This window comes from Molossus molossus, unplaced genomic scaffold, assembly GCF_014108415.1.
Source record: "Molossus molossus isolate mMolMol1 unplaced genomic scaffold, mMolMol1.p scaffold_m16_p_2, whole genome shotgun sequence".
Taxonomy (NCBI): domain Eukaryota; kingdom Metazoa; phylum Chordata; class Mammalia; order Chiroptera; family Molossidae; genus Molossus; species Molossus molossus.
This window is the reverse complement of record NW_023425355.1, coordinates 44737759-44751730: the sequence shown is the minus strand read 5'-3', so window position 1 is coordinate 44751730 and position 13972 is coordinate 44737759. Positions and strand designations below refer to the sequence as shown.

The 13972-nt window shown below is 35.5% G+C and overlaps 1 protein-coding gene across 3 annotated transcripts in view; it reads right to left on the bottom strand.

Annotated features, from left to right (window-relative positions):
* Positions 1-3959: 3959 nt before the first annotated feature.
* PLS3 (plastin 3) overlaps positions 3960-13972 on the bottom strand; it is an 85899-nt gene continuing 75886 nt past the window's right edge. For 2 of the 3 annotated variants that reach the window (XM_036271461.1, XM_036271462.1), the window contains exons 9-17: positions 13780-13806; positions 13407-13502; positions 11781-11976; positions 10524-10602; positions 9656-9770; positions 9305-9438; positions 7285-7408; positions 6926-7050; positions 4392-5204 (exon numbers count right to left, since the gene is read on the bottom strand). In XM_036271461.1, the coding sequence (XP_036127354.1) occupies positions 5072-5204; positions 6926-7050; positions 7285-7408; positions 9305-9438; positions 9656-9770; positions 10524-10602; positions 11781-11976; positions 13407-13502; positions 13780-13806 (1029 nt within the window). In that variant the 3' untranslated portion in view covers positions 4392-5071. Of the gene's footprint in view, positions 5205-6925; positions 7051-7284; positions 7409-9304; positions 9439-9655; positions 9771-10523; positions 10603-11780; positions 11977-13406; positions 13503-13779; positions 13807-13972 lie in introns of all 3 variants that reach the window. The other variant, XM_036271463.1, reaches the window with a different exon arrangement.

The following is a 13972-nucleotide window of genomic DNA, read 5'->3' as shown; positions in this document are numbered from 1 at the left end:
ATCGGAGTCAGCAATACATCAAAAAAATTATTCACCAAGATTAAATGGGATTTATCCCAAAGATGGAAGGCTGGTACAATATTTGCAAATCAAGAAATATGATACACCACATAAACAAAATGAAGAATCAAAACATCATGATCATATCAATAGATGCCAAAAAAACCTTTGACAAAATCCGGCATCCATTTCTGATAAAAACGCTCAGCAATGTGGGAATAAAGGGATCATATCTCTTCATAATAAAGGCCATATATGAAGACCTACAGCCAACATGATACTCAATGGGCAAAAATTAAAAGCATTTCCCTTAAGAACAGAAACAAGACAAGGATGCCCACTTTCACCACTTTTATTTAGCATATTACTGGAAGTCTTAGCCACAGCAATCAGACACGATGAAAAAATAAAAGGGATCCAAATAGGAAAGGAGGAAGTGAAACTGTCATTATTTGCAGATGACATGATATTATACATAGAAAACCCTAAAGACTCCATCAAAAATCTACTAGACTTAATAAATGAAGTTGGCAAAGTAGCAGGCTACAAAATTAACGTCAAGAAATCAATGGCATTTTTATAGACCAATGATGAACTCACAGAAAGAGAAACTAAGAAAACAAACCCATTTACCATTGTGGAAAAAAAATTAAGATACCTAGAAATAAACTTAACCAAAGAAATAAAGGACCTATTTGTAGAAAACTACAGGTCATTGAAAAAAAAAAATAGAAGAATATATAAAAAAGTGGAAGCACATACCCTGTTCATGGATTGGAAGAAATAATATCATTAAAATGTCCATACTACCCAAAGCAATCTACAGATTCAATGAAATCCCCATCAAAATACCAATGACATACTTCACAGAACTAGAACAAATACTTCAAAAGTTCACATGGAAACAAAAAAGACCTTGAATAGTCACAGCAATCTTGAAAAAGAAGAACAAAATAAGAGGGATCACATTACCAGATTTCAGGTTGTACTACAAAGCCACTGTAATCAAAACAGCCTGGTACTGGCATAAGAACAGGCATATAGATCAGTGGAACAGAACAGAGTATCCAGAAAGGGACCCAAGGCAATATGCTCAATTAATATTTGACAACGGTGGTAAGAACATACAGTGGAGTAAGGACAGCCTTTTAAATAAATGGTGTTGAAAAAATTGGACAGCTACATGCGAAAAAATGAAACTAGACCATCAACTTATACTATACACAAGAATAAACTCAAAATGCATAAAAGACTTAAATGTGACTCATTAATCCATAAAAGTCCTCGAAGAAACTGTAGGCAACCAAATTTTAGACATACACAACAGAATTTTCACTGATACATCACCTACGGCAACAGAAACAAAGAATAAAATGAAAACATGAGACTACATCAAACTCAAAAGCTCTTTTGCACAGCAAAAGATACAATCATTAAAATGGAAAGGCAACCCACTGTATGGGAGAGCATAATTGCCAATGATATATCAGGTAAGGGGTTAATTTCCAATATATATAGAGTGCTCATACAACTCAACAAAAGGAAGACAAAGAACCCAATTAAAAAAATGGGCAGAGGAACTAAATAGACACCTCTCCAAACAAGACATACAAATGCCTAAGAGACATATGAACATTAGTTCAACATCACTAATCATCAGAGAGATGCAAATTAAAACAACAATGAGGTTATCACCTCACACCTGTCAGAATGGCTGCCATCAACAAATCATCAAACAACAACTGCAGACTGGTGCAGCCACTATGGAAAACAATATGGTGTTACCTCAAAGAATTAAAAATTGAACTTCCATTTGACCCAGTGATCCCACTTCTAGGAATATACCCTAAGAATCCTGAAACACCAATCAGAAAGAATATGTGTACCCCCATGTTTGTAGCAGCACTATTTACAATAGCTAAGATCTGGAAACAGCCCAAGTGTCCATCAGTAGACGAATGGAGCAAAAAGCTGTGGTACATATACACAATGGAGTACTATGCAGCTGTAAGAAAGAAAGATCTCTTTTCCTTAGAGATGACATGGAGGGACCTGGAAAGTGTCATCCTAAGCGAAACAAGCCAAACAGAGAAAGACAAGTATCATATGATCTCACTTATTTATGGAATATAATGAACATAACAATCTGAGGAATGGGGTAGCCCCAGAGGTGTGTGAGTGGGGTACATTCTGACTATCCCCAGAATAGAGGGTGGAGGGGGAAGATAAACCACAGAACTTATATGCATGTATGCATGAACAATGGACATGGATAAAAAAGGTGGAGAGAGGGTGGGGAGGGATGGGGAGGGGGGAATCTGTGGGGAAAAAGGAGAAACATCTGTAACAAAAATAAATCAATTAATTAAATAAAAAATAAAAGTGCCATTGGCTAAAGCCATGATTTCTGAAAAAAAAGAAAAGGAAAGGTTGCTGGTTTCATTCCCTTTTAGGGCACATGCAGCAGTACGGTGGTTACCAGAGAGAAAGGGGGGTCGGGGAGACATAGTAAAGGATAAAGGGGGTCAAATATATGGTGAAAAAAGGCAATTTGACTTTGGGTGGTCAATTAAATATATAGATGATATATTATAGAATTATATGCTTGAAACATATATAATTTTATCAACCAATGTTACCCCAACAAATTTAATTAAAAAACTTAAAAAGGCATTAGGGCCATAGTTGTAGAGAAGTACCTTTGTACTTGCAAGGAGACAAATGTGAACAAGCATAGACAATACAAGTTAGAAGAGGGTCATAGGACGTGATTGTCCTTACCTTATTAGTTATTCTGGTATGTGTATGTTTGCAGAAGACTTGTCTTTTACTTACTCATTACATGTTTCCATCTTCCCCCAAATTCCTACATAAAAACAGAATCTCCCATGTGATGATATTTGGAGGTGGGGCCTTTAGGAGGTGATTAGGTCATGAGGACAGAGCCCTCATGAATGGGGTTAGGGACCTTATTCAAGAGACCCCAAAGAGCTCCCTTGCCCCTTCTGCCATGTTGGATTACACCTAGAAGATAGCCATTTATGAACCAGGAATTAGGCCCTCACCAGACAATAAACCTGCCAGCACTTTGATCTTTGACTTCCCAGAATGCACAACTATGAGAAAAATAAATGTTTCTTGTTTATAAGTTACCTAGTCTATGGTATTTTGTTATAGCAGCCCAAATGGACTAAGACAATGGGACTAAACTTTGTCTTGGTCATCTATGTTTTGACTTTATTTATTATACTTATTTATATACATTTTTGCAAAAGTAGAATTATTTAATTTATCATTCTCTTATTTTATGTCTTTGGGGTTTGTATCATACTTAAAAAGGTTTTTCTTACTTTTAGACTATAAATATATAACATTTTACAACATCACTATGAAGTTCCTCAGAGGACTACATTTCATATTACTCATTCACACAAAGCCTTAAAATGGTACCATAAATACTGGTTGTCAACTAGGGATGCTTTTGCCCTCTGCCCCATGGGACATTTGGCCAAGTCTGAAGATTGATTTGGTTTACACTCTGGGGTGTGCTACTGACATCTAGTGGGTAGAGGCCAGGGTTACAACTAAACCTCCTGCGATGCATAAAATAGCTCCCTCCCAGCTCCAAAAAAATGTCAATAGTAGTGAGGTTGAAAAAATCTGGTATAAACCACCTCTTTTTCCTGGTTGTTCAGATCCTCATTGTTTTGGTCTTCTGAATACCATGGAACATTAAAAAGACTGAGTGAGATGGGAAAGAAATAAAAAGAGAGGAACTGGGTAAGGAAATTTTCATAAGCTGGTGAAAGCCATCTTTCCTGGTTGGTATTATCCTTAATTCAGTCCCTGTAATTCAGCTTCAAAAGCTTAAATTTAACAAACGTTTTATACTGTACACCAGAAAAAAAGTCAAAATATTGGAGAAAATACCTGGCAAAAAGGACAGAAGCATGAAAAGATTATTATGTAAATGCCTTTATTTGAACTAATACATTGCTATCAGATTACATCATTTTTCAGAGTTAGAGTAACATTATGATCTTGAAAACTATAGCAAACAGCTTGACAGAGCAAGAGTACATAAGTCCTACATATATTTTTATTTTTTAGTGACCACATCTCATCTTAGGTGTAAAATTAGAACATCTATTGTACATATAGCATACTTGGCTTACTGTATCCTACCTAAGTTCTGAGCACACTCTCTCCCCTCAAAAGTGTCATATTCAACAGCATTTTAAATTTAAAGAGAGAGTTTGATGATACAGGTTTTAAAACAAATGAGCAGATATTGAACCAAGTATCTTAAGCCAAATAGGTCAACTGTTTACAGCTTGTGTGCGAGGAGGAAGATTCAAATTTAAGGTACATTTTCCTCTACCTATAATGTGTTTTTTTTTTTTTTTTACTTACTTGAAGACCCCTTTAAAAAAGTAGCAAAATCAGCAGTCTTATTTAATGTAGTCAAAATATTCTTAAATGTACAAAAAAGGATCATGTAGAAAGAATACTGTAAAAAGATACTGATTCTAAGAATAAAAGAATATGAAAAGCTTCTATTACATTCTGCACAGCCAGTTACTTCTACAAATTTTCAGTACTATAAATATAAGCAAAGGATACTCACAATCAAATACCCTCTGACCACAGTTCTCAATTAAGAACTAGCATACTGGATGGAAAGCAAAATTGTCTAATAATATTCATATCCAATCATCTAAGCAACTCTCAAGAGGTGGACATTCTAAGAGGGAAAAAGATACACAGAGAAATAACATATAACAAAGGGAAATGTCAAGGGCAGCAATCTAGAAGGAGAGTAAATTATTTGGCTATGAGCTTGTTTCAGGTGTGCCTGATCAATCCAACTATGACTATGGGAAAGAGGAGGAGTTTTTTGAAAACTCTTTCCCCTGAGGGCTCTTATGAGGCGCTAGTCTTGTTAATCAATCAAAACTAAAAGTCCTTTCAATGACCAACAGTTTCTTAAGCCATGAGCACTTCACCTGGAAATAGTTGACCTGCTATTCATGCACCTGGGAGCAAGGCAGTTTTATTGAGATTGGTTATTTTACACTCTCTTCATTCCCCTACCCATCAAGCATGCAAACACGGTCATGACCATCTTGGGCTTTACTTCCACAAGGTCTTCAGGAAGAGCGTACACCCTGGCTCCAATTCTTCTTGCCATTGACACTGCATATCTATTTTTTGAGGAAACAAAAATTAAGATGAAAGTCTTGTCAGTCAAGCACACAATATGAGATCTATTTTCTCCTATCTAATCATTTGGCTAGGATGTAAAGCTTCCATACTGAAAGTTCAAATCAAAACAATTTCACTTTTTGTTGTTTTGTTTTTGAGGTTACTCTTAACCTTAAGTGACACCAGGTTTTCTTTGCTTTTTCTTTTTTTTTTTAACATTTTTTTTCTTTATTAATTTTAGAGAGAGAGGGAAGGGAGAAGGAGAGAGATAGAAACATTGATGAGAGAGAACATCAATTGGCCGCCTCCTGCATGTCCCTCGCTGGGAAATTTGCCCACAACCTGGGCATGTGCCCTGACTGGAAATCAAACCAGCCACCTCTTGGTGCACGGATTGATGTTCAACCACTGAGCCACACCGGCAGGGCAACACCAGGTTTCTCAGCTCTGCTATTTGGGAGTGACAATATTTACTCAATCTTTTACTCCAATATAAAATGAGAATTAATTTTGGAGCACTGACTTGATATGAAAATTAAAAAAAATATGTATATAATCACCCCGACTGGCTGTACAATCCGTTTTCTTTAAGGTCATGTTTTTAAAAAATTTATTGATTTTGAGAGCAATACTGATCTGTTGTTCCACTTATTTATGCATTCATTGGTTGTTTCTTGTATGTGTCCTGACAAGGGATTGAACCCATAACCTCGGCGCACTGGGACGATGCTCTAACCAACTGAGTTACTGGCCAGGGCTAAAATCAATGTTGATATTCTCGTTGCACATCTAATAATATACAAGACACTCATGTGATCTTAGAGATATGGGGTGGAAAATTATGCCAGATGCAAAATCCAAGTTGCTTTGGTAGATACAGTGAATACTTCCAAATATTTAAGGGAAGGGAGAGTTTACATTGCACATGGCCAGAGTGGCAGAGCAAGGAACAGAAAGCGTAGACGAAGGAAAGAAAGAACTGACATGTCCAGCTAGGGAAATTTGCAGGAGCATACCTCAGTAAATACGTGAGGCATTTCTAGGTGTTTTATAACAGCAATCTTTTTTGCAGTAATGCTTCTTAACTATCCTATGAAGCCGTGCTCTGGGCTGGTTTTTAGTGTGTATTAGGTAAACCTTCCATGGGTTTCCCATAAAACTAGGTCACAGTCTATGTCCTTGGTGAAGAAGGGAAGACAGGTGGAAAAGACCTTCTCAATATTGTTGAAATGCAAGAAACTTCCAAAGCATATTTTCAGCTGAGGGGTAAGCATCTTGCCCGTTTTTGGGACCAAGATAATAACATCAACATATGTAGCCAGAGTGATCTATGTACAGTAAAAAAAAACCCATCAGAGGATAATGTGTTTTTAAAAAAATGAGACACAAGAATACTCCCATCTAGGGCATGATTATATCTCTTTTCTCCTTGTTATAAATTTGTAGCTGAGTTGCATTAAAACATACAGAAACATTTTATTTCTGTAATCCCCTAAAACAACAACTGATTGAGCACCTACTAGGTCAGGCACAATGGTAGGCTCTTATATTTTTTGTTCATTTCAAAATCTCTAAGGTAATTGTTCTTGTTCCCAATTTACTGATGAGGACTCTTAGGCTCAAAGAGGTTTCCCCATTTACACAATTCTTAAGTGGTAGAACCTGAATGAGAATGAAGATCTGCCTGGCTCTTGCCAGGATATTATGCAGTATCCCTTACTTGGCATTACTATGTTTGTCATCTTCTGTTAGATTACCACTCTTAACAAGGTCATAATTAATGCAGTCTGGCTGGATGGCGTCAATTAAATCCACAACTGCCAAACTGGAGCTGATCGTCTTGTCCTAGTGTAAAAGGAGAAAAAAAATTTAGAATTTTAATAAATTTTGACATGTAAAACATATGATTACTTACATAAAGTTGCCAAAACAAAAGCCCAGAGAATTAAAAGATAATCTTGCTATTAGCCAAATGATAATTCTCACTCACAAAGATACCACACCAAAGGTTGTCCTTTCAAAATTATTGATACTTTCTAGTAAACATAATGCTTAATAACCACACAAGGAAATTCTTACCTTAAAACTCTGAATGGAAGTTGATTTTCCAGCATCACTCAATGTTTTGTTCACCCAACTTACAATGATGTCATCATTAGCTTTCTGACCATCTCCAAGATCTTCCAGGACATTGAGGGTATATCTAAAAGAAGCAGCAGAAGAAAAGGTCCCAGTCTACTTTATGAGAAAAAATGTAAACATTAGGAAGATGCTTTATCTTCCATTTCTTTTATTCCTTAAGTTTGAAAAACTAACGATTTCACAGAAAAAGAATCACCCTATATGGAAAAAATATTTTAAGTAGAAGTGGCTGTTACTGATGTACACTTTGCAGTAGTAGTGGTGGTGGTGTTTAAGATTTTCAGTGCTGCAACAATAAACACAAAATGGATAAAAGACTTAAATATGACTCATGAATCCATAAAAATCCTCAAAGAAACTGTAGGCAACAAAATTTCAAACATCATACGCAGCAGAATTTTCACTGATACATCACCTAAGGCAGCAGAAACAAAGGAGAAAATGAACACATGGGACTATATCAAACTCAAAAGCTTCTGCACAGCAAAAGATACAATCATCAAAATGGAAAGGCAACCCACTGTATGGGAGAGCATAACTGCTAATAATACATCAGATAAGGGGTTAATTTCCAATATATATAGAGTGCTCATACAACTCAACAAAAGGAAAACAAAGAACTCAATTAAAAAATTTGTAGAGGAACTAAACAGACACCTCTCCAAACAGGAAATACAAATGGCTAAGAGACATATGAAGAAATGCTCATCATCACTAATCGTCAGAGAGATGCAAATTAAAACAAGAATGAGGTATCACCTCACACCTGTCAGAATGGCCGCCATCAACAAATCATCAAACAACAAGTGTTGGCGAGGGTGTGGAGAAAAGGGGACTCTAGTACACTGCTGGTGGAAATGCAGACTGGTGCAGCCACTATGGAAAACAATATGGTGTTACCTCAAAAAATTAAAAATTGAACTTCCATTTGACCCAGTGATCCCACTTCTAGGAATATATCCTAAGAAGCCTGAAACACCAATCTGAAAGAATATATGTAACCCCATGTTTGTAGCAACACTATTTACAATAGCTAAGATCTGGGAACTGCCCAAATGTCCATCAGTAGACGAATGGCTAAAAAAGCTGCGGTACATATACACAATGGAGTACTATGCAGCTGTAATAAAGAAAGATCTCTTATCCTTTGAGACTACATGGGAGACCCGAAAAGTGTCATCCTAAGCAAAACAAGCCAAACAGAGAAAGACAAGTATCATATGATCTCACTTATTTGTGGAATATAATGAAAATAACAGTCTGAGGAATAGGGTAGTCCTAGAGACGTGGAAATGGGGTACGGACTGACAATCCCCAGAAGAGGGCGTGGTGGGGGTGAGATAAACCATAGAGCTTATATGCATGTATGCATGAACAATGAACATGGACAACAAAGCTGGGGACACGGTGGGGAGGGGGGAATCAGTGGGAGAAAAAGGAGAAACAACTGTAACAAAAATATATAAATTAATTAAATAAAAAAATATATTTAAAAGAAAAAAATTTTTAGTGCTGTATTCAGTGAGCAAGCTCAACAGTCTACAGCAGGCACATTTTGTACTATTCAGACAGTGGCAATGTCTTAAAATAAGCTGTGCTGATACCCAGTCATAATACATGCCTCTCAGCATTATAGTTAACAGATCTTTTTCAAATGGATACATGGCATGTTCACAATTTTTGCTGACTATTTATTTATTCATTGATACTAAATGAGGTTCAAGTGTATGGGTCAGATTTCTTACGAGAAAAGGAAACATTCACAGTTCCGTTGCCTAACTCTCAAGTAGGCATCATCTCCCACCTATTATATATTTCATTACTTAAGCTCATTTCAGAATCTAAATACAAAAATTTCAAAGGTGTAATCATTGACATGTTTATTTAAAAATAATAAGGACTAGGTCATAGACCTGTATTGGAGTGAAGCTTAAACAGCTAAAATTGTGTATCATACCTTCTCATCAGCTGCCAGACTAAAGCTAAAGTCAGGGTTTGGTTCCCATCATTCAGGTCTTGCCCTCCAATACCAACAAGGGAAAATTTGGCAGGATGCTTCCCTAATTCAACAGCATAGTTGCAGTTTTCTAGCTGCAAACACACAAAAATAAATGGTTAAAGACTTTCATTTGTTTAATCTATATACATGTGTGATGCCAGATGCTTAGCACACAAAAATAAATAAGATACTGTTCCTGTCTGCAAGAAGCTCAGAATGACGAAATTTCCAAAAAAAACAAAAAACAAAAACAAATTTTGAAGAAAAATGGTTGGTAACAAATAGATCTGTGACAACTTAATTATCTACCTTTTTCATGTTGGCTCCAAGTTTTGGGTATGGAGGTTTATTAACCTTACTCCAGTCAACAGGAACTTTAATTCGCTCATACAGCTGTAAGATTACCAGGGCATCTTGCAGGTCACTAATGATTTAAAAACAATTTAGTGTTTTCAGACAGCTTGGCTTTTGTTTTCTTAAAAATAATAACACGACACTGTCAAACAAGATATATAAAACCACAGATAATACCCAAGACACATATTCTGTCACTCTCTGGTGAAAATAAAGCACCTGATTCACTTAAAATTATTTGTTGAGAGTTTACTGTTTGCAAGGCACTGGGCACATAGGAGAAAAATCCCTGGCTTTACATTAGCTTCAGAGAGAGACAATAAACAAGTACATGAATAAAGGGATATGATTTGGGGGTGATATAAGTATTATGAAGAAGAAAAGATCAAGCGTTAGGGGTTAGAGTGGCAAATGGTGGTCAACACCGGAATCAGTGTTGATCTAAATCAGTGGTGTGAATATTGTAAGGAAGTGAGGCATTAGATGTGGGAAAGAACATTCCAGGCTGGGAGAATAGTGAGCACAAAGGCCCCCAAGCATCATGGATGGTCTGCTTAAAGTATTCCTTGATCTTTGTCTCAAGTGAGGGTATCTGCTCCCCAGAAAGACATTTGTGCATTTTATCACTTATAGTTGATGATAGTGTAAAGAAATAATCTGGGCTTTGGTGTATTTCTGGAATAACAGAAGTTATGACTCAAAAATTTCCAACATAAATAATCACTACAAACTAACATTTAGAAAATATTTAGAGCTGTAATTATTTGTGTAGCACCCATTCATGATGTTCATTACTATTTACAATGGCAGTAGGAAGGCTTACGCATAGAGATGGTTTACATGGGGATTAACACCAAGAGAGTTCATCCAGTTGCGGAAGGTTCTTTCTTCACGAGTTTCTCCTATTAAGAATATTTACAAATTTTATATATTCATTCAACACCTTGTATAAGTGCATATAATGTCAACAAATACATACGATTATTTCCTCTCTACAGATCTAGGGTTTTCTCCAATATGAATCTCTATGCATTCTCTCTAAGTACATGCTCTAGATGCATGCTTATTTTTTAAAATTTGTTAATTTACTTTAAAATTAAAGAATATAACCTTATTATAACCAGTTAAGCAAATTAAACATTTAGAAACTTTTTATAGTCTCCTACTTGTCTCTAATTCCTCTCCAATATCTCTCCAAGTCCCATACTTCAAAGTAACTGATGTCATCAAGTTTAGTTTGTCTTTCAAAACATCTTCTCTGGTCATGTGAACCTATACTCATATTAATTTACATCTTCCCTCTACCCACTTTTATTTTTATTAAATTTACTGCAGTGACACTGGTTAATAAAATTATATAGGTTTCAGGTGTACAATTCTATGACACATCATCTGTATATTGTAATATGTTTACTGAACTACACATAGATGTGTCTTTTACATGCCTATATTAAAGCAACATATTACTTGAAACTTCAAAAAGCATAAAATTTAAACATTTTATTGTAATGCCAGTGGATATTCAACAACTACTATTTATATTTGTTATTTTTAAATACTATACTTCATACATATATAACCTGGAAAAGGTAAATTGCCTTCCCTAAACTTAAACAAATAATCACTACACATTATTACTATTTGTTTTTAGTAGGTAAGAGTGAAAGGAATGGGGCGGGATAGCTACTTTCAGTTAGTCTGACTGTGGAAGAATGAAACATAAATACAGTAAACTTATAGGTCAAATTTTATGCAGATGTTCATTTTTCTGGTGAGAAGTTTAAAAAGAGATCTAACATTAAAATATTAAAATAAAACATTGGTTTACTAAGGGGCCTTAAGCCGAGTGGCCCTAGATTACTTTACTTTAAAAGTTCCCTCATATCCCTTTCTTCACTTGTATCATCCCTTTTTTCAGCTGCCATTTTTTTTATTCAGTCCTTGAGACTTCTCCTAGCAGATGTTTGCTAAAGGAAAGTGAATAAGGAAACTTATTAAGTCAAGATTATGAAATCATTATGGCCTGTATATTTCTGCTCTGTGGTCCCACTCATTAGAATTTGAAAAAAACTTTAGTTACCTTCTAATAGAGTCCAGTCAATATCCTGGTTCTCTGGCTTCGTTAGTGCTGGATACTTATTAAACAGGTTAGCCACAAAGGCTAAGTTCAGTTTCGGGTTTCCACTGACAACATCAGCAGGGGTAACAAACTGTCTGCAACCTAATTTGTCTGCTTGTTGAAGCATACTCTCAGCTCTCTTCAAATCATCTGTTTCCTGTTGAAGTAAAAAAAGACATTTTTAAGAGGCCATAATAAAAATACAGACATGTTTCCTTACAATGATAGGCTGGATATACAATTCTACTTTCCCTTAGCCAACATACGGTACTTATTATAAAATTGTTTTGAATGGGGAAAAAAAAAAAAGTTGGTTGTGCTGGATTTGCAGTACCTTGAAAATACCCTAGATGGCACCAGATCATAGATTTAAGGACAGAGTACAGTACATTAAACTCCATTGGGATTACTCTCTTATGCTGAACTCCATAAAGAAAAAGCCAAAACTGTTCAGATTTTTAAATTAGGTCCTAAAGAAGGTATAAGGCTAAAAGACGAAGTACAGTGAAAAACAAGGGAAAAGCGTGAGCAAAGGTTCTGAGATAAATAAAATGAGCGTTTGAGGGGTATGGACTAGTGTGAAATAACACTGGGTAGGAGTTGTCGCGACCTTAAAATGCTAAACAGGACATTTCAGATTGAACTCTAGACTCAATGGGGAATCCCAGAAGGATTCTGAAGAGGGAAGAGACAAAGAAAGGAATGTTTAAAGAAGATCAATGGGGGAGGACTGACTTAAGAGCTTTATCAGAATCAGAATCAGTATACTGGGGTCATTTACCCAGGCACCTGGTTCCCTTAGTGCACAGCATGGTGCCACATTTGTACTAAGAGTTACCTGAGCTTCATATTTAACATAAAGACAGAAATATAAGCAAATAAGTCAGTTACAAAATCATTTCTAGTGAGGGCGGTGTAAATGATTTAGCCAGTGTAATCCATTCAATCCTATTGCATAATAGGCTAGAAATGTGGATTTTTAAGATTAGTAGAATGCATTCCATATCTAATGGGTATAAAGAACGACAGTATCCTAGAACCTTGACACTAAACAGTCTAGTCTAACTCCTTACTTTGCAGATGGACAAAGTGAGATCCAATTTTGAGAAGGAAGTAGTCCCAGATCATTGAAAAAATTAATGATGTAACCAGGGAATATGGTTCATGTCAGTAGTTCCCCAAATTGTATTTTGTGCATCAGGCATTTGTAAACATATTCACATTATTATAAACAGAGGAATAACAGATGCATATACAAATATGCAGTCATTAAATATATCACTGTGGTTATAATACAAATATTTGAGAAAGGTCAGTCTCTAGTACTTATTTCCCCATACTTGCTTTGAATATTTTATGCCATCCATTATAAACCAATACCACCATAATTATGGAACTTACTAATGAGCTCTCAAAATAAATCAAAGCTAGTCTTTCTGCCTCTGAATGACAAGTATAGCAATTTTAAAATAATTTAAAAATAATACTTAAAACTGTCAATACCACTACATACAATTATAAAGATTCTTGTATTTATAAGAAACTGACAACAATTTTGTAAAATTGCAAAGAAACACCTATACTTACATTGAAACCTGACATGTTAATATCTATCCGTGGTTCACCTTCCTTTTGTCCTTTTGGTGCAATTTGATTGAGAAGATGGAAATAGGCTTTGGAATCCTACAGATGAATTGAAAACATCACTGAGATCACATTTACAAAGAATGAACGACAGTATCCTATTGTCCCATGTTTGGAAGGATATTTGCACTGAATTTTGTAAGAATATATGGCACAAATCTCTGTCTTCTAGTGTAACAGATCTTTTCCCCAGAAAAGTTCATCTATCTGGCCTAGGTCTGCCTTGAAAATGGATGAACTGAATTTTGTCATAATTATATTATTTATTGAAGTCATCAATACAATAATGCTAGTAAACACATAAGTAGTTGTGTACCTTCACTGAATTACTGAAGTCAATAAGCTTGGTAGATAAAATGAGCAAGAAAAACCAGTGAGAGTAGAAATCCAGGAGGCATAGGGAAAAAGAAAATAAACAGGTTATGTCATTACAAAGAACAATACATACCATACCCTATGGAAAAGAGATTAGCTGTGTTAAAGATGTATTTAATTGTTGAAAATTTTTC